The sequence below is a fragment of the Artemia sp. Qi Xiang Cuo genome, chromosome 5 (genome assembly GCF_049724085.1).
Source record: "Artemia sp. Qi Xiang Cuo chromosome 5, ASM4972408v1, whole genome shotgun sequence".
Lineage (NCBI taxonomy): Eukaryota > Metazoa > Arthropoda > Branchiopoda > Anostraca > Artemiidae > Artemia > Artemia sp. Qi Xiang Cuo.
The window spans coordinates 78,405,958-78,430,052 of NC_142798.1; the positions used below are offsets into that span (position 1 = coordinate 78,405,958).

Here is a 24,095-nt window from a genome sequence, read left to right on the forward strand (position 1 = left end):
TGTAACTAGCCCCTTCCCCCCGCACCTATCATTTCCCCAAACACATCCAATCAAAATTTTAAGATAGCCATTTTGTTCAGCGTAGTTGATTAACAGATAGAAAATATATTTTTGAGGAGGACACTCCCCCACAACCCTCAGGACAAGGGTTTTAAGTTATACCCTGAAGACATAGCCATTTTGTTCAGCGTAGTTGATCTCCAGATAGAAAATATATTTTGAGGAGGATACTCCCCCACAAACCTCATGGCACGGGTTTTAAGTTATGCCCTTGGGAAATATAAGGTTTTATAGACAGCGTTGTTGTAAAAACTTCAAAACAGGCTCAATCGATTGCAAATTAAAGGGCTAGTGCCCTTGTTAATAGTCGAAAGTGAATAGAGTGTAACTAGCCCCCTTCCCCCCCCCCCATGCCCATCATTTCCCCAAACACATCCAATCAAAATTTTCAGATAGCCATTTTGTTCAGCGTAGTTGATTTCCAGATAGGAAATATGTTTTTGTGGAGGATACTCCACCACCACCCTCAGGGCAAGGGTTTAAGTTATACCCTGGGGGCATATAAGGTTTTTATAGAAGGCATTGTCGTATAAACTTCAAAACAGGCTCATTCGATTGGAAATTAAAGGGCTAGTGCCCTTTTTAATAGTCAAAAGTGATTGGAGCGCAACTAGCCCCCCCCCCCGCCCCCAAGCCCATCATTTCCCAAAACACATCCAATAAAAATTTTGGGATAGCCATTTTGTTCAGCGTAGTTGATTTCCAGATAGAAAATATGTTTTTCAGGAGGACACTCCCCCAGAACCTTCAGGGCAAGGGTTTTAAGATATTCCCTGGGGGCATATAAGGTTTTTATAGAAGGCGTTGTCGTAAAAACTTCAAAAAAGGCTCATTTGAATGGAAATTCAAAGGGATAGTGCCCTTTTTAATAGTCGAAAGTGATTGGAGGGCAACTAAACCCCCCCCCCCCCACGCCCATCATTCCCCCAAACATGTCCAATAAAAATTTTGAGATAGCCATTTTGTTCAGCGTAGTTGATTTTCAGATAGAAAACATGTTTTTCAAGAGGACAATCCCCCACAACCCCCGGGGCAAGCGTTTTAAGTTATGCCCTGGGGGCATATAAGGTTTTTTATAGAAGGCGTTGTCATAGAAACTTCAAAAAAGGCTCATTCGATTTAAAATTCAAAGGTTTAGGTCTCTTTTTAATAGTCAAAAATGTTTGGAGGACACATAGCCCGCGCCCAGACGCCCCAAAGTCCTCCCATACCATCCCATAAACATTTTTTGTTGACCATCTTTGTTCAGCGTAGTTGATTTCCAGATTGAAAATATATTTTTGAGGAGGAAACTCCCCCACAACCCTCAGGGCAAGGGTTTTAAGTTATGACCTGGGGGCATAAAAGGTTTTTTATAGAAGGTGTTGTCGTAGAAACTTCAAAACAGGCTCATTCGATTGGAAATTAAAGGGCTAGTGCCTTTTTTAATAGTTGAAAGTGATTGGAGGGCAACTAGCCCCCCCCCCCACGCCCATCATTTCCCCAAACACATCCAATCAAACTTTTGAGATAGCCATTTTGTTCTGTGTAGTTGATTTCCAGATAGAAAATATATTTTTGAGGAGGACACTCCTCCACAACCCTCGGAACAAGAGTTTTAAGTTATGCCCTGGGGGCATATAAGGTTTTTTATAGAAGGTGTTGTCGTAGTAACTTCAAAACAGGCTCATTCAATTGGAAATTCAAATGGCTAGTGCCCTTTTAATAGTCGAAAGTGATTGAAGGGCAACTAGGCCCCCCGCCCATCATTCCCCCAAACACACCCAGTAAACATTTTTAGATGGCCATTTTGTTCAGTGTAGTTGATTTCCAATTACAAAATATGTTTTTGAGGAAGATACTTCCCCACAACCCTCTGGGCAAGGGTTTTAAGTTATGCCATGGGGGCATATAAGGTTTTTATAGAAGGCGGTGTCGTAGAAACTTCAAAAAAGGCTCATTCGATTGGCAATTCCGAGAGCTAGTGCTCTTTGTAATAGTCGAAAGTGATTTGAGGGCAACAAACCACCCTCTCACACCCACATTTTTCTCAAACACATCCAATCAAAATTTTAAGAACCATTTAATTAAACGTAGTTTTAAGTTCTGGAAATTAGGTCTATGAGGATTACAACTCCCCCAAAGCCCTCGGGGCAAGGGTTGTAATTTAAAAATCCTCCGAATCCTTCATATTATTTCTTATTGAAGGGATTCTCGTATAAACTTTAGAGAGGGCTCGTTCTATTGGAAATCAAAAGTTATTATTCCCTTTTTAAAAATAATAAAAGACTGGAGGGTAATTAGACCCTCTCCCTCCTCCACGCCCCAAATGAATGAGCTGCAAATTTTGAGAGGTATTCTGTTAAAATAGTTCAAAGTTCTGAAAACAAAAACTCAGGTGTCGACACAGCCCACCAGGGCCCAGGTGTAGGCGTTGTAAGTTATGCCCTGGGGCATAACTTATTAAGGGGGGTATAACTTATGGGATGGGGTTTTGTATGGGAAAAAAAAATAGGAAATATATAATAGTTACCCCAATATAAGGTTTAAATACATATTATGTCATAGATGGAAAATTACGTTTGCACACAAATTCCTATTTAGGTTAACTCCAAACAGTCTTGATCCCTTTGTATCAGCAAGTGAAATAGTCTATACCCCCTTATTGGAGCTATCTTTTCAATCCATCGGACAGTAAGCACCCCCCCCCCCATGCCATAAAAACTTGAAACTTTTTGCAATAAAAAACGAACAAAATTAACTAAAAAAAACTTTCCGAAGATTAAGTTTTTCAAAGAAAAGTATAGGCCAATTTAAACTTAAGCTCAGAAGATACAAATACCTGTTAAAATTCAAACTCAAAACGACCAGAAATTACTATTAAAGAATAAAAGAAACCCAAAACGAACACAAATTAAATAAATAATCATAGCAAAAAACATACAACAAGTAATAATATAAATGAATAAATAGATCTTAAAGCGAATAATGCTCAGACTGAATATGAAAATCAAGCTCAAAACAAAAACAAATAGTTTGCTATTAAAGTATAAATGAAACTGAAAACGAAGAGAAATTAAATAAACAATCAATGAGAATAAACCTACAAAATATACAATATATATTAATGTAAATGAATAAATAAATCTTAAAACGAGTGAAACTTAAATTGAATATGCAAATCAAGTTTGAATCGAATAAAAATAACTACAAACAAGAGTTTGGGTATCGTCTCACTGCAGAAGCCTAAAACCTACTGCGTCATTGGCGCTTTAGTGAAAACGAATTGTATTACAAATGTTTTCTTTTGTACTTGATATTGAAAATAAATATTAAAATTACAGTAAAATTTTGAACTGATGAGCTTTTAGCAATTAATATCATTATGCATCAAATATTCAGTTTAATTTATTAGTTCTTTTCAAGATTGGTCAAGACAAATATAGTTTTACTACAAACAAAATTTGGATACTGCCCCCTTCTTTAACTATAAAAACCTAAAGCCTTCTGCGTCATTGGTGCTTCACTGAAAACGAATTACTCGTATATTGCAAATTTATTATTTTCCAGTTCTTACAGCATTGAAAATGAAAATAAAAAATCAGTGAAAAAAAAATCTTGAACAGATAGATTTGTCAAAAATTAATATCATTATACATCTAATATTCAACTTGATTTTATTTATACTTTTCAAGACTTTTCAAGACTCATATAGTTTTTCCATTTTTTTAAACTGTGCTTTTTTTTCTAACTATTTATGTTTCTTTTTTGTGAAAACATTATATGGCTTTTATGTATTTCTATTTGAGCGTAAAACTACAGTTTACACTTATCTGAAACTTTCTTTTCTTTTCTAAATCATCAAACTGCTGTAAGATGTCAAGTTTTGGAGTGTTCAACCACTCGCAAGCAAGTGCAATTGGTATTTTTGAATCCGCATGGTCAATTTAGGGGGTGGAGGGTAGGCTAATTCTCGTAGCAGCCCCATTCCGTCGTGGTATGGTTCACATTTTCAGCACCTGGCGTCCGGACTATCATATAATCTACCAAGCATACAACTACCGCAAATCAGTATCAATAAACAAATGAAACCCAAAACGAAAAAAAATAAAATAAATATTAGAGTTAAACTCAAAACGAGCATAAACTAATGTGAGTAGGGTCCAAAACCCCTATGCTTTCTAAAAGTGAGAATACAATTTATACTTTACTGAAAAAAAATTCAAATGAGTTTACTGAAAAAAAATGTGTATTGTCAATTTAATACACAAATGCTTATATTTATTCTCTGAAATCTTAATTAATTTTTGATTTCTTAAAGTTACAAAAGTGAAAATATTTCAAAGAATTGTTTTCAGTAAAGCGCCAATGACGCAATAGGTTTTAGGCTTCTGCAGTGAGACGATACCCAAACTGTTGTTTGTAGTTATTTTTATTCGATTCAAACTTGATTTGCATATGCAATTTAAGTTTCACTCGGTTTAAGATTTATTTATTTATTTACATTAATATATATTGTATGTTTGTTCGCATTGATTGTTTATTTGATTTCTGTTCGTTTAAAGTTTCATTTATTCTTTAATAGCAAAATATTTGTTTTCGTTTCAAGCTTGATTTTTATATTCAATCTAAGCATTACTCGCTTTAAGATATATTTATTCATTTATATTATTAATTGTTGTATGTTTTTTGCTATGATTGTTTATTTAATTTCTGTTCGTTTTGAGTTTTAATTTTAACAGGTATTTGTATCTCCTGAGCTTAAGTTTAAAAATGGCCTTTACTTTTCTTTGAAAAACTTATTTTTCGGAAAGTTTTTTTTTTAATTAATCAAATCAAAAACGAACCGGAAATTTATAAACTTGTATGAGTAGACATAACCCTTTACAAACACTACTTACGCACTCACTGCCAGCCATCCTTTTTCCCCCTCAAAAAAGCACAGTTTCAGGGCCAAACATAGTTGTCTTTATCTTCATTCTTTCCTCTTTTCTTCTCCCTTCATTATTTTTTCATAGAAAAAGGTTTTTATTAAATCAAAAACAAACACGAAATTTATAAACTTGTATGAGTAAACATAACCCTTTACAAACACTACTTACTCACTCACTACCAGCCATCCTTTTTCCCCCTCAAGAAAGCACAGTTTCAGGGCCAAACATACTTGTCTTTTTATCTTCATTCTTTCCTCTTTTCTTCTCCCTTCATTATTTTTTCATAGAAAAAGGTTTTTATTAAATGAAAACAAACACGAAATTTATAAACTTGTATGAGTAAACATAACCCTTTACAAACACTACTTACTCACTCACTACCAACCATCCTTTTTCCCCCTCAAGAAAGCAAAATTTCAGGGCCAAACATAGTTGTCTTTTTCATCTTCATTCTTTCCTCTTTTCTTCTCCCTTCATTATTTTTTGATAGAAAAAGGTTTTGATCAAATCAAAAACGAACACGAAATTTATAAACTGGTATGAGTAAACATAACCCTTTACACACACTACTTACTCACTCACTGCCAGCCATCCTTTTTCCCCCTCAAAAAAGCACAGTTTCAGGGCCAAACATAGTTGTCTTTTTTATCTTCATTCTTTCCTCTTTTCTTCTCCCTTCACTATTTTTTCATAGAAAAAGGTTTTTATTAAATGAAAACAAACACGAAATTTATAAACTTGTATGAGTAAACATAACCCTTTTCAAACACTACTTACTCACTCACTACCAGCCATCCTTTTTACCCCTCAAGAAAGCACAGTTTCAGGGCCAAACATAGTTGTCTTTTTCATCTTCATTCTTTCCTCTTTTCTTCTCCCTTCATTATTTTTTCATAGAAAAAGGTTTTGATCCAATCAAAAACGAACACGAAATTTATAAACTTGTATGAGTAAACATAACGCTTTACAAACACTACTTACTCACTCACTACCAGCCATCCTTTTTCCCCCTCAAAAAAGCACAGTTTCAGGGCCAAACATAGTTGTCTTTTTTATCTTCATTCTTTCCTCTTTTCTTCTCCCTTCATTATTTTTTCATAGAAAAAGGTTTTGATCAAATCAAAAACGAACACGAAATTTATAAACTTGTATGAGTAAACATAACGCTTTACAAACACTACTAACTCACTCACTACCAGCCATCCTTTTTTCCCCTCAAAGAAGCACAGTTTTACATCTGCATGCAGGTGAATGATATTTCCTCAAAGAATGCTTTGGGGTATAGCCGGTATAGCTTAAAAAAACTACAGCATAAAATGATTTTCAAATTTTACTCCCCACTCTCCAAAAACGAAATAATCTCAACAAACATTTTATTTGCTGTTTAGCAGGCAATACGTTCCTAATTAGGGAGCATAAAATAAAGAGCAAATAGAAATTAGGGAGCATAAATAGTTCAGGATATATATTAAAAGATTACCTTAAAAGAATGCAGGCATATAGAAACAGGAGTTTTGGGTGTTGTGGATACAATCCAAGTACTTGAAGGAAATAAGCATCATCACAATATGTTGAAACAACTTCTGAAATTTAACTGAATTATTTTAATCTTAGGGTAAATTCAGTCACACTGTTAAAACAGTTAGTAAGAGTATATAAGAAACCATTAAAATAGTCTTTAAAAACAACTAAAGAAAAAAAATATGCACTCATCACCCAAGAACAACAGAATATTTGGAATCTATGACTTATCCTAACCATTTTGTGTTATTGATGTCAACCCTAAAATTCCAGATTCCCTGAAAAGTTTGTATCTACACTAAATAGTTATTAACTTTCTCTCTATAACAAAAGTTTTTGTAATGTGTATAGATATTAATTATATCTATACACAATTTTGTAATGTGTATAGATATTAATATATTTGTAATGTATATAGATATTAATATTAGTTTGTCTTTGCATTAATTGATTAGCACATTGCAGTGATTTTGTGCAGTGATTGATTAGCACATTGCAGTGATTTTGTGCAGTGATTGCAGTGATTGGAAGGTTTGATATTTTTATAGTAAAGATCAATCTGTATTATTATCTGTATTATAAAATGTATCATTATTTTTTTTTTTAGACTAGGGCACTTCATATCAAAAGATTTGTCGTAGGAACTTCGAAAAGGGCTCATTTGACTGAAAATAGAAAGGGCTAATGCCCTTTTTAATAGTCGAAAGTGATTGGAGGTCAACTAGTCTCCTTCCCCCGCCCACCCACCCATTTGCCCATTATTTTTAAAAACTAAATTTTGCCTTAAGATTAAATCAAAATGCCCTGTGTTAATGCTAATTCCTAATAAGGCATCTCAGCACTATCAGCAGTATCCCAAGAACGACTGAGGGTATTATGTTCAAAATTTCGGGGCTACTTCTGCTCTTAAAATTTAACCAAATCAAAATAGCGTAAGTGTATCCATGCTATCAAAGAAAGTGAACAGAATTTTTTTTGTGAATGGTATCAAGTTTTTTATTTCAGGTCAACTAGAGGAGATATGAAACTAAATTAATCACTACTATTTGTGTCCAGAATTTTAGAAAATATCAAATTTGGTTTCTGACTTCACACTGTCCAGATACTTTACCCCACCCCCCAATGTGCAAATATATAGCCCAAATTATATATTTTCCACCTATTCTGTGACTTCTCTTTGTCTTTTCTCACGCTAAGTTGAAAGAAACTAGCGAAAGGAATCGGCATCCCCTTTTTATGGAAGACCACAACTGTATAAGCATGACATTTTCTGGTGAAATTAAGATGTCATTGATCTCTGGAAAATATTTTTAATCCTCCCCAAGGATAATCTTGGTGACCTTCCCCTCCCCCCTCGTAATTTCATTCAAAGGCCTATGATAAAGTAGTAATTCCGTCATATTTTAATAATAATAATAATAGTGAAAATTAAAAACAAAGAAACAGAGCACATTGCAGCACAATTTTGTAATGTGTATAGATATTAATATATTTGTAATGTATATAGATATTAATATTAGTTTGTCTTTGCATTAATTGATTAGCACATTGCAGTGACTGTCCTAAATCAGGCACTTTATCAACATTAAAATTTATTACCCCATTATCATAGAAACATAAGTGTCTCAGAGGCTGTAACTTGATTAGATGGTGTCCTCATCTCTAAACATAGCCTAAATGCAGTCTGTATGAAATGAATGGTTGACAATTATTTCTAATCTCAATTCAACTCTTTTGATTCATTAGAAGCTTAATTAATTTATACAAAGCATTGAAGACAGTACCTATTATTTTCAGGGACTAAAGTGGATTCATTTGCTGCAAAGGGTGCAAGAAGCCTCAATAAGTGCAATTTTATGCCCTAACTTTCGAAATTTCAAATAGAGACCCTTCAGATTAAAATGGAGGGGGAGGAATTCCAACAGAGCCCCTCTTTGTTTAGAGGAGTATAGGCTATTTGGATTAAGTATGCAATATGGATACTGAGAAGAGAGAACTCTTCTCTTATATAGCAGAAAATTTGCGACTAAAAATTAATTTCATTTCGTTTTATTACCTATAGAAATAGATGGAGAGGCTTGACCAAGGAACAGCATTTGACCAAATAAACTACCCTTTTGAAAACAAAATTATAATTATGACTGGCGATTTCATTACTAGACCCCCCCCCCCCTGCAAACAGCCAATAGATTTACATAAGAGATACAACAATTAATAGGGGAAATATTTGCTTTTCAAATGAAAGTTTAGAAGACCATTAAAACATAGAACAAACAGGAATTATCAGCAAATTATGAGCACACTTCACCCTCTGCCTCTTCAGCACTTGCTCTGTGTGGTAAAATTTGAACATTTCATCTCACTAATTCATGAATGAATGCCCCAACACATGAGCAATGCAATAAAAGTTTAGCTTCTGTAGTGCTTTAAGAATGAAACAGCCCATTAGTTAGATTTGTTTTAATTAATAAAATTTACATTAATGTGTAGAAAGGCAATCAGTATACAATTATTAGCTGTCTCATTTACTGGATTCAAAAACGATTTCAGGAATGTATCAGTTTAACTCTACATATAGAGTTGAGTGCTGAGCACGCTACAGCCCCTCTTACATAAAGCACAATTTCAGGTTGACATTCAAGTTTTAACATCAATCTTAACTTTCATTTTAAAAAAACTTTTTTTGTTCTAGATCTAAGGGAAACTCAAAACTTAGCTTAACACAAACTATGCTCAACATCTGTTTTAAAGAAGTATAGCTAATATGGTGGCTTTCAAACTTTTGGAGCTGTCTGAGATTTTGCAGACTTTTCCTTGTTTTTCAAAAAATCTCTGGAACAGCTTAATTATATCAGGACTGTTCACTATTCTCAGAAATTGTAATTTGACACATGCAGTAAATCAGTTTGTGGCTTTGATTTTGCTGACAGGAGGACTGGTCACTTGCTGGTTCTAGAACATTTTAGAGAAAACAAGACAGCAATGAGGCCTTTTCAAATATGTTATTTGATTTGCTATTTTTTCCTAAATAACAAAGGAGATCAAACACCAAACACCAAATCAACATATCAGATTATAACAGGTTCACATATTTTCATTCAGAGAAGATACAACTGCAGCCCCATATAATTTAAGCAAAAGTGCAGGTGTTTGAGTCAGGAAGACAAGAAAATCAATTAACAAATGTTTTGCCTGAGCTACAACTAGGGCATGAGCCACTCTAGCCAAGGGGTTAGTACTCTGGACTTGAAATCCTGAGGTCTGGAGTTTGAGTCCTGGTGTTGCTGGTTTCAAAAACTTGGACCCCTGTTCCAAATTGGTTTGGAACAGGGGTCAACGGTGTGACCCTGTAAGCTCAGCCAGAGTCATCCCAGCTCTAAATGGGTATCTGGAGAAATCTGGGGGAAAAACACAGGAAGTGCCAGATGATTTGCTCCCAACCATGCATTGCACTCCCAGCCAAAGGCATTGAATCAGGAGATCAGTACCTGCACAATGCGAACCATTGGTCCAAATATGAAAAAGTTTTTTTTTTAAGTTTTACAACTAGGGATCCTTTACTTCACATATAGTAAAAACTCCTCAAAAAATACAACTGTGACTTTTGGTGAAAAAAATAGATTACAGATCAAGTATTTCTACAGATGAGTGCAAACAGATAGGGCAATTTTGAATACTGAAACAGATTGACGATTTCCTTGGAAAACACAACCATGTCCCTTTAAGCGCATTATTTGCACTTTTCACTGTAAATACCTGCTCCAGAAAATTGGAGACTTAATATCCAGAAACTTAATATTGAAAATAAACATTAAAATTACAGTAAAATTTGGAACTGATGAGCTTTCAGCAATTAATATAATTATACATCAAGTATCCAGTTTAATTTATTAGTTCTTTCTAAAATTGTTCAACACCCCTAAAATTGTCCCCTTCCTTAACTGTAAAAACTTAAAGCCTGCTGCGTCATTGGCGCTTCACTGAAAACAAATTATATTACAAATACTTTCTTTTCCAGTTCTTACAGCATTAAAAATTAAACAAAATTATAGTGAAGTTAAATCTTGAACTGATGGATCTTTAAACAACCAATATCATCATATATCAAATATTCAATTTGATTTTGTTTATACTTTCCAAGACTGTTCAAGACACATATAGTTTTCAGTAAAGTGCCATGATACAGTAGGTTTTAGACTTTTACAGTGAGAGAAGGAGGCAATACCCAAACTCTTCCTTGTAGGGATTTTTGTTTGTTTCAAGCTTGATTTGAATATTCAATTTAAGCTTCACTTGTTTTAAGATTTATTTATTCATTTACATTAGTATCTATTGTATGTTTGTTTGCATTGATTATTTATTTAATTTCTGTTTGTTATAGGTTTCATTTATACTTCAATAGCAAAATATTTTTTTTTAAGCTTGATCTGCATATTCAGTTTAAGAATTACTTGCTTTAAGATTTATTTCTTCATTTATATTATTACTTGTTGTATGTTTTTTGCTATGATTGTTTTCTGGTTGTTTTTAGTTTAAATTTTAACAGGTATTTGTATCTGATGATATTAAGTTTAAAATGGCATTTACTTTTCTTTGAAAAACTTCTTTTTCGGAAAGTTTTTTTAATTAATTTTTGTCCATTTTTTATTGCAAATAGTTTCAAGTTTTTAAAAATACCTTACTTTAAAATTAAACTTTTTTTTCAAAATCAAATATTCATCAAAGTATCAATACTAGTATCAAAGTAACAATATCAAAGTAAAAAAATAACTTTGTGTCCACCTTGGAGTTTTTACTATATGATGTTTGAACAATTTTTAGCAAAATGGCTGTCACAAAATTTTCATAGGATGGGTTTGGGGAAAAAAGGCGTGGGGGGGGGGGGGTAATTGCCCTTCGATATCTTTCGACTCTTTAAAAGTGAACTAGAACTTTCCATTTTCAATCAAACAAGCCCTCTCTGAAGTTGAAACAAGCATCCCTTCTATAAGAACCATATATGCACCCAGGGCATAGCTTATAATGCCTGCCCCTGGGCCCTGGGGGGTTGTGTCGACCCCAGAGATTTAATATCTGATGTTTGAACTAGTTTTAACAAAATGGTCACCTCAAAATTTTTATCGGTTGGGTTTGGGGAAGAAAAAGGCATTGAGGGGGGGAGGGGCTAGTTGCCCTCCAATCTCTTTTGATTCTGAGAAAGTGAACTAGAACTTTTAATTTCAAAGGAAATGAGGCCCCTCTGAAGTTTATATGAGCATCCCTTTCATAAGAACTATATACAGCCCCAGGACATAACTTACAACGCCTGTCCCTGGGTCCTGGGGGGTTTTGTCAAAACCAGAGTTTTTGTTATCTGATGTTTGAACTATTTAAAAAAAATGGCTATCTCAAAATTTGTATTGTATAGGTTTGCTGAAAAAGGGGCATGGAAAGTGGGGCTAGTTTCCCTCCAATCTCTTTTTACTCTTAAAAATTGAACTAAAACTTTCAATTTCCATTCAAATGAGCCCTCTCTGAAGTTTATACAAGCATCCCTTCCATAAGAACCATAAATGCCACCAGTGCATAACTTGCAGCACCTGTTCCTGGGCCCTGGGGGGGTTGTGCTGACACTGGAGTTTTGTTATCTGACCTTTGAACTATTTTGAACAAAATGGCTATATCAAAATTTTATTGGATGCATTTAGGGGAAAAGAGGCGTGGGGAGGATAGTTGCCCTCTGATCTCTTTTGACTCTTAAAAACTAAACTAGAACTTTCAATTTCCAATCAATAAGCCCTCTCTGAACTTTATACAAGCATCCCTTCCATAACAGCTATATATACCTGTGGGGCATAACTTATAACACCTACCCCAGGCCCTGAAGGAATGTGTTGACCCCAGAATTTTTGTTATATGATCTTTGAATAATTTTAAAAAAATAGCTCTCTCAAAGTTCTTATCGGATGAGTTTGAGGAAAATAGGGCATGGAGGGGAGGCAGGCTAGTTGCCCTCCAATCTCTTTTGACTCTTAAAAAGTAAACGAGAACTTTCAATTTCCAATCAAATGAGCCTCATCTGAAGTTCATACGAGCATCCCTTTCATAAGAACCATACATGCCCCATGAGCATTAATTAAAATGCCTGCCCTTGGGCCCTGGGGGGTTGCGTTGACACAGGAGTTTTTCTTATATGACCTTTGAACTATCTTTTACAAAATGGCTATCTCAGAATTTTTATTGCAAGAGTTTGGGGAAAAGGGTGGGGGGATAGTTGCCTTCAATCTCTTGACTCTTAAAAAATGAACTAGAACTTTCAACTTCCAATCAAATGAGCTCTCTATGAAGTTTATACAAGCATCTCTTTCATAAGAACCATACATGCCTTCAGGGCATAACTTAGAATGCCTTCTCCTGGGCCCTGGGGGGTTGTATTGACACCAGAGTTTTTCTTATTGATGTCTGAACTATTTCAAAATGTCTATCTCAAAATTTTCATTAGATGGCCTTGGAAAAAAAAGGCGTGGGGGGGGGGGATAGTTGCCCTCAGATTTCTTTTGATTCTTAAAAAGTGAACTCAAACTTTTAATCTCCAATCCTTTCAATTTCCTTTCGAATGACCCCTCTCTGAAGATTATACAAGCATCCCTTTCATAAGAACCATATATGCCCCAGGGCATAACTTACAATGCCTGCCACTGGGCCCTGAGGGGTTTTGTTGACACCTGAGTTTTGTTATCTAAGTTCTGAACAATTTTTAACACAGTGGCTATCTCAAAATTTTTATTGGATGCATTTGGGGAAAAAGGGATGTGGGGGGGGACTAGTTGCCCTCCAATCTCTTTTGACTCTGAAAAACTGAATTAGAACTTTAAATTTCCAATCAAATGAGCCCTCTCTGAAGTTTTTACAAACATCCATTCCATAAGAACCATATATTCCCATAACTTACAACACTTGCCCTGGGGGCCCTGGGGGGGGGGCTGTGTTGGCCCCACAGTTTTTGTTATGTGGTCTTTGAACTGTTGCTTTGAACAATGGCTATCTCAAAGTTCTTATCAGATGGGTTTGAGGAAAAAAGGCATGGAGGGGGAGGGGGTAGGTGCCCTCCAATCTCTTTTAACTCTTAAAAAGTGAACTAGAATTTTTAATTTCCAATCAAATGAGCCCTCTTTGGAGTTTATGCAATCATCACTTCCATAAGAACCAGATATGGCCCCAGGGCATAACTTACAACACCTGCCCCTGGGTCCTGGGGGGTTCTGTTGACACCAGAGTTTTGGTTATATGATATTTGAACTATTTTTAACAAAATAGATATCTCATAATTTTCATTGAATGCTGTATTTGAAAAAAAGGGCACAGGGGGGACTGGTTATGTTCCAATATCTTTTGACTCTTCAAAAGTGAACTAGAACTTTCAATTTCCAATCAAATGAGGCCTCTCTGAAATTTATATGAGCATTCCTTACCATAAATGCCCTGAGGGCATAACTTACAACACCTGCCCCCATTCCCTTGGGGGTTGTGTCAACACTGGAGTTTTGTTATGTGATCATTGAACTATTCTTAATAAAATGGCTATCTCAAAATTTTTATCAGATGCATTTGGGAAAAAAGGTGTGAGGGGGGGGCTAGTTACCCTCTGATCACTTTTTACTCTTAAAAATGGCACTAGAACTCTCAATTTCCAACTGAATGAGCCCCCTTTGAAGTTTATAGAATGACCCCTTCCATATGAAGTGCCTCTGGGAAAAAAAAATATATAATAATAAAACATTGGAGCTGTATGGCCTTTACTATAGGCATTGTTATAGCATTTCCTCTGGCTGCATATCATTGCTGCCAAAGTATAGACTTATTTTCTGCAATATAGGCCTTTGATGTTTTAATATTCAATTTATAACCTATAATGAGGTGAGAGTAACTTGATTGCTGAGGTTCAGTTTCCTTTTTTAATAAAATTGTTACAGATATAACAACATATTACCTTAGATTGCACTTACTAGCAATATGGACAAGTCCAGTGTATGCCAGTTAACAGGTGATAAGCCCCTTAATACTAGACTGAGAGTTGATTCAGAAATTTCCAGCCTAAAAACAATTTTTTTGAAAGATTCATAATGGTCACCCTTCCTCTCCTAAATTTTCAGGCTGTGTATGATTGCTGATGAAATGTTTACAAGGCCCTATTGAGCAAATGAATCCACAACAATGTGTTTATAACAGTCAATGAACATCAATTACCTTACATAATCATCTCTCTAAGATGGAAAAAGCATGGCTTACATTAAAAAAGCTAAAGAAAATATATCTTCAAAATACAAACTATATACATAATCCTACTATAAGATACTTTGATAACAACAAATATTTATTAAACAGTTTTAGTGATAAAGATGATGAAAGGATATAATTTAGTAAAATGCAAAGCTTAGATTTACCTGCCAATATAACAATTTCCTCTTCACAGATACTTCTTTCAGCATTGCTGATTTTTGAAATATTATCAGCAAAACAGTCTAATGCCTCCTTAAATTCTTTCTTCTCTATAAGGCTTGCAACATCTTGCAAAAAAAGCATTTGAACTTTGGAATGGATTGATTTCTCTTGTGGTTTGTGCTTCTTTAGTAGCATTAATTAGTCAAAATCCTAGTATTATTGGTTGATTTACTACAAAATTTACATAGATCTTTATCAAGTTACTGAAAATAATTCATATTGTGTTGTTTAAAAAGATTAAAAGCAATATGCTTCAAATGAGCTTAGCCACCTGGACAGCACACAGAAGTTTGTAACTCCCATATAGGGCTGGACTTAAAAATTATTTTCCTATGATACTATGATTTCCTATGATTTTCCAAGAGGAGACTGAATATGTCTTGAATCAGTTGAATTAGAAATTATATTCTTTACTATGTTACACTAATAAGTAATAACCTTGACTATAATTCAGCTTGAGGTATGAGTCTTACAACAAGAGGGTGTGAAAATAATGTCTTAACATAACAAATATATGTTTTAACTAAACAGTTGAACTCTTAACTGCATGACACAAAACTGAATGTTCGTAGAAGAGCAATAGGCTAATAATAGATCTAACATAATCTATCATCATTATTTTTATCTCTAATTTTTATTACTTTTAACTGTTGAGTATTCAGAGAGCAATGGAAGCAGATTGTAATTCATCTACTCTATTTAAGCTTATGCAAACATTTGGACATAGCTGCTTTATTTCCTGAAACCAAATATCAATTTTTTCCCTGTAATTATCATAATCAGGGGATGGACATGTAAATGATGTGATGACTTTGTCAAAATATTTCAACTGAATACAGACTGGTGTAAAGTCTAAGCTATCAGAGCTGGCATTTTCTAATAAAACATAAACTATTGGATAACCTAAGAACAAACCAGCAAATGTAACTTGACAATTAGGCTGACAGTGGAAAACTAAAAGTTGTCTTGAAGTGTTATTGCTGCAAGCAACTGAGTTTATTTCTCTAAATTTATCTAGAATATGAATAACATTATCCATTTTAATGGGATTCCCTGATGGTAAAGAAAAGAACTGTGGCAATGTATTCTGGAACTGAAGAGCATTTTTATTATAGACATAAACCTCCTTTATTGTATCAAAAGAGTCAAGATCTGATTTGTATTGGCAAACAAGAACATCTATTATGTGCGGGATAATACTATTATCTTTTAAGGAAGTAATAAAATTAAAGATTTGGGAGTCTTTGCAATCAAGAAAGTCCCATAAAAACGAAGGTTTTATTGAAAGGACAACCGCAGTAAGATAATTGGTTAAAATCGAGATACACTTATTAGAAACAACTTTTTTCCCAAAAAATTTCAGAAGCTCTTCTTTAACAACACAATATGTTATTTTTTCTATCATTACAAGGCAATGATCACGTGGGCATTATTTCAAATTCCTACCTTAAGGCAGTGTTGCCGCTGCGAATTTTTAAAACCTGTGAAAAGAATGCCAAAAAACCTGTGAAATTCGTCAAAAAACCTGTGACTACTTTTAGAGCGTGTTCAGGCATTCTTACATTTTTACTACAGTTTACATTTGTTACTCTGAAGTAGCAGCACTAGAAAGCTACTATCAAAGATGCTTAAACCTGGGAAAATCTGCCTCTGACCCAAAAACACGTCATGGAAAATCGAAAAGCATGCTAACTAGTGGTCTGTTCCTTGCATGAGTTCTGCAAGTATTTCCAGCTTTGACATTAACGCTACACATAAATTACATGTAGTGCTTTTCAAGTTCAATAGATAACAGAAAGATATCGTCAAGAGAATGTCAATAGAGCGAAATTTTATATAAATACCACTACCTATTTTAGTTGGCAAGTAAAGGACCAATCATCGAGACTCATTTTCACTTCGATAATTGCATGATTTTCGCGAAAAAGATGTAAGTCGTTGATCTTCGGTAGCTATTAAGAACCTATCTGGGTGTGACAAGGTCCGAACGGCTGCAATAACGAAATGTCTATTTTAACCTACGATGACCTACATAGTCTTAAACTTGAAAATAAAATTGTTCAATCTGCATGGAAAAACGTATGATCCCCTCTACACGGTTTTCCTTATAGTGAAATTGCATCTTAAGTTCAGACACATAGGATTTTCCTTAAAGACCATTTGCAAACCTAACAGAAATCCCAATTCCTAGACTAAAAATCTATTCGCAACACCAGGCAGGAACTATCAATTTTTTGGTTCGCACATTTTCTATCAAATTTTATAAGTTTCACCCCATAGCGCCACTTATGATGTTAGGAGATAGAATGGCAAATTACGTTGCTTAGATAGAAGTTCGCAAGATAATATAAGGTAAAATAACAAGATGTAGTTTGTTGCAAAACAACTTTGTTAAGTTCAGTCTTCATTAACAGATTCCTCCACCAGATTCCGGGATCTAGAACAAAAGAGGTCGATCACAATATCCATTCAGCCAGCTGGTTTGTCAAGTGGTTAAATTTTTTTTAACAACTCCTCTATCTTGCCGTTTTCTGAACATTTAGAAGTAGCCCTGTGCTACCTAAGGTAATTGTAAGGCTAAATTATCTAGTGAAAAAGTCTTCACTGTATTTTTGTTTAATTTAAGTTAGGATTATGCAGTGTTCCTAAATTTTGAGCATCTCTAAGCCTGACGGACCAGAAATCTGCTTTAAAGAATTGTATTTAGCTAGCACAAAGCAAAACTTCTTGTAGAAGTAAAATAAGTTGGTAGATCATAAAAAAAGAAAAGGGGCGTTCGCACGGTAATTTTGCCGAGATCTAAAGCAATCACTAGACATCAAACTTGGTCACCCACATTCAGCACTATACAACTTAGGTTATGATATTACAGTCTTCAAACGGGCAACAGGGGAATGAATTTCAATTTCTCACAAATCATATTTTCAAAGCACTCCACCTGTTTTCTTAGAAACCACGCTAAATTTTGATGATCCGAGTAGAATTTCTGGTAACTTCTAATCTAAAGCAATAGGTACTGAAAATTAGCCAGCCACGTTTGTCTTGCACGCAAGGTTTAAACTGGACCGCTCGCATATGATTCTCAAGTAAATGCTGCGACGTTTTCGAATGAAGAAAAAAAATAATTATCACCGCTACGGTTCTTCAGCTCTTGGCAAACATGATTTTTGGCATAAAAACACAAAAATTTTATTGGTTGATATAATGATATTGATTGATAAGTCACAACTGATCCGAGTCATAATTAGTTAATTTGATTGGTTGATACACTGATATTGGTTGATAACTCACACCTGATCCGAGTCATGGTATAATAAATTCCGCCTGTAGCTTAAACCCTGCAAAAGAGACAGATACTATCGTTCTTTTTTAAAAGGGGAAAGACCAGAAAGGTCAAGGACAGAATGATAATAAAAAGTAGAATATAGCCTACCCAGTTCTCGTCTGTTATACTTCCCTCGACTGGAAGCAATCTTAGAAAAAACAATTTGAATTTCCTTTTTAACATCACGAAGTGTGTACTGGCGAAGGTTAGAAATTGATTTAGTAACAGTGATACCCAACAATCGAAAACAGGAACAGAGGGTATGGAAAAACCACGACGAACTAAGGGAACATTACAGGAAGTTCAACCATTAAAAACTAGAAACTCACAATTCTCAACATTAAGAAAAAGACTAATTTTTAGAAAATAAACGGAAAACTTTCTGAAATCTTAACAATCTAATAATTTTTTAATAATCTCTTTGCAATCTGATTCTTCTCAAAGAAACATTAAGTTTTTTCTTTCATAATATTGAAAATTCTATCAACTTTATAAGATTGAGTTGAAAAAAAAACTAGAAATCCTCTCGCGCTTTAAAGATAAACTTATTGAAATCCTTTAACTGCTTAAAGTACATCTTCATACCTCACTTCTGATCAAATTTATCTTTATTTAATCTGTTCTTGAAGCTCATTCCAACGTTTTGGCCTAGTATCTTCCGCAAGATAAGTCATTGGTTTATTTTTATTAATCAGTAACAATTACCTCTCATATCTTCACGATTTAATGAGAAAAGACAATTGTTCTCTCCATAAGGAGTAAAAGGACGAATTATCGTTGGGACGAGGAAAAATTACGAGCTGAACCTTTGCATTGGAGCTGGAATGCATAGAAGCAACGAAATACTCATCCCGTCAAAGTCAGTAGTCTATTCAGTGTCGGAGTGTGAGCTGTCAGGTTCAGCACAACAAGGATCTTCTTTATTACAAACTGCCTCTATCCGTTTGATAGCCTTATCCAGTAGATCACTTGGAATAGTCCAGAAGGTGGCTTTGCCAACTAACTGTTTGGTCATCTCCAATGCGCTAACTTTCCCGGTGTTCATCTTGTTACGCAGTCTTGTTTTCATATGCGATAGGAAAGAGAACTGTCGCTTTGAAGCAGTTCTGGTATGGGGAAGACAACAGAGGTGCAAAATAAAGGCCGACAGATCAGCAAACTTTTCGTCACCAATACCGTTCTTTAGATGCAAAATACTCTTCGAGAAACCAGATGGTTGGTCGACCAGATCTTGACCAAGATCAGCTCGGCTCAACCTGAGCTCTTGCAGCTGACGGTCAATGCTTTCTCTCTTGCGTTCTACAGTCATTACTTCGCTTCCCAGAAGTGTAGAAAAGCGCACGAGAATACAAATAATGAACACCTCTTCAGATCCGAGTGCAACGCAGGGATCCAAAATCTTAAGATCGGGCACAATTGGATCTTCCAAGCTTATTCTTTGTCTCATCTGCTTGCAGAACCTCAGACAGTTGACCTTACTGTCTTTGAGTGAGTCCTCAGCAATCCTTGATCCGCTTTCCTCCAGGTAACATTCGGTATTGGTGCCTAATTTCATGTCATCCAGTTGAAGATAGTTCGCGGGAACCGGATCTATGGAGAAAGGTGATTTCACTACCAGTATCAGGCAATTTCTTATGAACATTTGGAGTAATATTGCGTACGTCGTAATGAAGCTGCTCACGAGCCTACGGATTCTTGTGTCACTGCTCTGAATGTCAGTGTTTAGGGAGTTGGTAATCCCAAGAACGTGGACAAGAAAATAGAGAGAGGCCTTCGTGACAGGATTATTTAAAGCGTTGTATATTTTGAGTGCCTTCTCCTTGCTCACTTTATCTGCAGTGCCCTCGCTTAACGCGTGACCACCGTAATACAATAAAAAGGCATTCTAGGTTTCTAACAGCAGTCTGATGGGTGCTTCAAAGCTGAACAATCTCGTAGAAACCACCGATAGCAACTGTTTCACTTCAATTTTAGTAGACTTCAGGCGGTCATGAAATTCTCCAATCCTCTTTGGACTATGGATAATGTAGTGTATTGCATCATGCACAAGAGACTCTAACCAGTCTGGCAATGTCTTAGATGCTGCTGAAACAGCAGCGTAAAAGACTTATAAAAGAAGCTTAAAAGACACTTTTCACAATCTAATAACAGACAGATAATTTCTGCAAATTGGTTTATACAGGGAAAAAATTCAATAATATAAAAGCCTTTTCACTTCGACATATCGTCATTTTCAATTCAGTTCAACATGGTTGTTTCAAAATGGCCATGGCTGTCATTTGTAATTAATGTGATAAAGCTCTAGAGTTATGTTACATATAAGTCGTCTCAAAATCACTAAAAATAGTTAGAAAATGTGAGATCTACAAAATTCAACTTTTAGCAGAATATTCGGTCATATTAGAAGCCTTTAGCACAAAAACCTGTGAATTTCTACCATTTAGCGGCGAAAACCTGTGAACCTGTGACCATGAAATAAACCTGTGAAGTTTCACAGGAAACCTGTGACTGTGGCAACACAGCCTTAAGGTCCAATCCTACGTTTGCTTGGCAAGGTATTAATTTTCAAAAGGCGATTACGATCATCGAGTTGCGTTCAAAAGCCCTTATTGAAACCTGTTCCAACTAATATTTGTTTATTAATATTTGTGCTAATACTAATATTTGTCTAATAACTAATATTTGTCTATTCAAAAATATTTGTTTATTATACTTCAGAGTTCAATTAACTGAAATTCTGGCTTTCACAGATAGAAAATTTTTGTTACAATTATGTAACAATATGCCTATAAGCTAACCATTTTTTCAGTCAGTATGAAAGGATTTTTGTTGCAAGAAATTCATTTTGATGTCCAAACCGCAATCAATAGAGCAAAACAATTAAACCTGTCTTCATTTTGGCGTTTTCAGGCGAAGTTGGCCGAGTAAAAATAGCTTTTTGTTGATCGAAAAACAGAGTTTTCTGGAAAAAGTTACTTCTAATGTGCCTGGTTTGCCTTTCTGAGCCCTGAAAAGTACCAACGGAGACTGGGGCTGCCTGAATCAGTAAAAAAAAACACGGGCAAGATTGCCTGAAATAGCCATGAAGAAGACACGGCATATCAATGATTACAGAAATTAGCCGCAATAATCTCTGTTGAACGCAAGGCAAGATTTTCAACTCATTAAGGCTGCCTATAAAAGAGGAAGCAAATCGTAGTTGGCAATGACGGTATGGTCCGGCAATGACAGTCCCTGGCTTCCTGGAATTTTAACTGTAGGCAGCCATGTAGGTAAAACATCATGACACATACTGACACTCACCCAATCAAACATATGAATCAATTTCTCTTTTAATGACTCACAAGCATATACTCACTATGAAATTAATCATTCAATTTTTCTCCGGGATATTGACTTAAACAAATACATCACAAGGAAAAACGGAATTTCTTGAGTGTTTTCTTGCATTTTCATACTGCCGGAGGTGTGTTACAGACTTCAGAGCCTATATTTTTTGGATTTGTTTGGTTATCCCTCCTCCAAATCATGCTCTGGGATTTGGAGGGGATGTGTTTATGTTAAATTTTTTGCCAATAATAGATATTAAATAAAAAAAAATAAGTATACACCAGATGACAAACTTAGATCTTTAGTAATTGGAACCAGTGTTCTAATCATTTCAACGTTTTTAGTTTCAAAACTATGCTCCCTTTCCCAAAAAGAATCCCGAAACACATACAGGTGAAATTAGAAAAAATATATAATAGTAAATTTACATAAAGCTTAACCAAACCGAAAAACAGCGAAACTTTTAATCGGTGATACCTAAATGCATTTCAGGGCAAATCATTGGTCGGAACTTTTAAAGCTGTATTTTGTGACACAAGGAGTGGGTACGAATGGCTAGCGAACGTCAACGACCAAACTGTGACAAAATACAACGAGTATGGATCAATAAGAGACAAATACATTCTAATTGTCTTTTTGGGGAAAAATTAGTCAACTTCTAGAAAATTCTCGCATTTTTGGCGATTTTAATATTCATAAGAGCCATATAATCTTTGAAACTTAGGCACTGATCTACTTTGACACCAAGACACCTTATAATACTTGTCACTTTATTGACACTTTATAACATCTGTTCCCTTGCATCCATTTCTCGATTGTCACCATTCTTTTTTTCATACCATTTTTCAAATCAGCTTCTATTTTCAAAGCAACTCTAAACTGAGTGTCATCAGCAAAAACTGGAAGTGATACCCGCAACTGATATTCAGAGACATCCATTAAAGATTATTGATATATACAAGAAATAATAGGGGACCCGGCACAGAACCTTGTGCCACCCCACACTGTACTATCGTCTCATCTAACAAGATTGGACGATTACTTTTGGACTTTTAGAACGTATTCCAGCGTTCCCAAGCTTAGCCAATAGCATTTCATGGTCAACACGATGAAAAGTCTTCATCATCTCCATAAAAATTTAAGCCAGCTTTGAATCTAAATCTAGACAATCTGTAGATACATTTTTTCTAAAACCAAATTGACTAGAGTAAAAAAAAAATCTTTTCATTAAGTAATCCGCCAATCGGTTATAAATCATTTTTTTCAAAAATAGGAAAAATCGCTGGAAGTAGAGATATGTAATATTTTTCTGATATAATCTATCGCTGATTTTTCTTGTGCTTCGGGCCTTTTTCATTTCAATCTGATCCTTTCGAAAAACTATGCCAGTTTAGAGAATAAGAATGTTTAATCTGCCATCCAAGAGGATACATGGGCTCATCAGTAGTTTTGGGGTTTTGTACTGGTAGGTGTTCAACATTCTCGTTTGCTTTCTTCATTACGTCTGATTTCCCTATTGCAGGTTTGTTTTCATCTTTATCTAGACAATCCAACAAATATCTGTTCCTTTAAGAGTGGATCGTTGCGAACTTTCTCACAAACGAAACATCAAGCTATAAAATTCCTTGATGTAAACAAAAATGTTGCATAATAAAATAAAAAAAAGAAACCTTTCAAAATCAGTTCACCGTGTCATTTTTGAACGTTTACTGTCGGCCTATCCCACAGTAAACAAAACTAGACAGTACGATTATCTCATATCTCAACCATCAAATAAAGCCAGACCACGATGCAGCTCCTGCAGAGAACATCTAAGCCAAGAGAATAATTAACTAAAAAAACAAGTTTTTTTAACTTAAAGAAAGGAGCGACATTAAAACTTAGAACGAACGGAAATTATTCTGTATATGAAAGGGGCTATCCCCTCCTCAACGCCTCGCTCTTTACGCTAAAGTTTGACTTTCTCACAACTCTTATTTTTTTTTAAACAATAAAAAAACTTTAGCGTAAAGAGTGAGGAGTTGAGGAGGGGACAGCCCCTTTCATATACGGAATAATTTCTGTTCGTTTTAAGTTTTAATGTCGCTCCTTACTTTCAGTTAAAAAAACTTGTTTTTTTTAGTTAATTTCTGAACGTTTTTGAATTAATTGGCTCACCGTACATGAATAATTAAAACGAAATTTGCATATTAATTTTCCTTTTTTTGGCTAATTGGCTTTTACGAAATTTTGTTCTGACGTAGCTTACGAATTAACTTACGTAACGAATTTCTATATTCATATGTTTTTATTACGTATATTTGGGAATTCACTCCCTATTCAATACCTCGCTCTTTACGCTAATGTTCGAATTTTGTTCGAATCACAAACCCCTGAATCACAAAGGCCGGTTAATTAGAATAGATAGCTCTTTTTAAAGTACTAAAAAACTATGAAAGTACTAAAAACTTTTGAAGGTACTAAAT

At 34.9% G+C, this 24,095-nt stretch overlaps 1 protein-coding gene across 4 annotated transcripts in view; it reads right to left on the reverse strand.

Annotated features, from left to right (window-relative positions):
* Positions 1–16,403, reverse strand: part of LOC148952567 (protein arginine N-methyltransferase 9-like) — a 50,190-nt gene extending 33,787 nt beyond the window's left edge. The window contains exons 1-3 of one of the 4 annotated variants that reach the window (XM_089089017.1): positions 16,384–16,403; positions 14,918–15,146; positions 6,454–6,556 (exon numbers count right to left, since the gene is read on the reverse strand). In XM_089089017.1, the coding sequence (XP_088945143.1) occupies positions 6,454–6,556; positions 14,918–15,110 (296 nt within the window). In that variant the 5' untranslated portion in view covers positions 15,111–15,146; positions 16,384–16,403. The other 3 variants (XM_089089016.1, XM_089089019.1, XM_089089018.1) reach the window with 3 other exon arrangements.
* Positions 16,404–24,095: the final 7,692 nt, after the last annotated feature.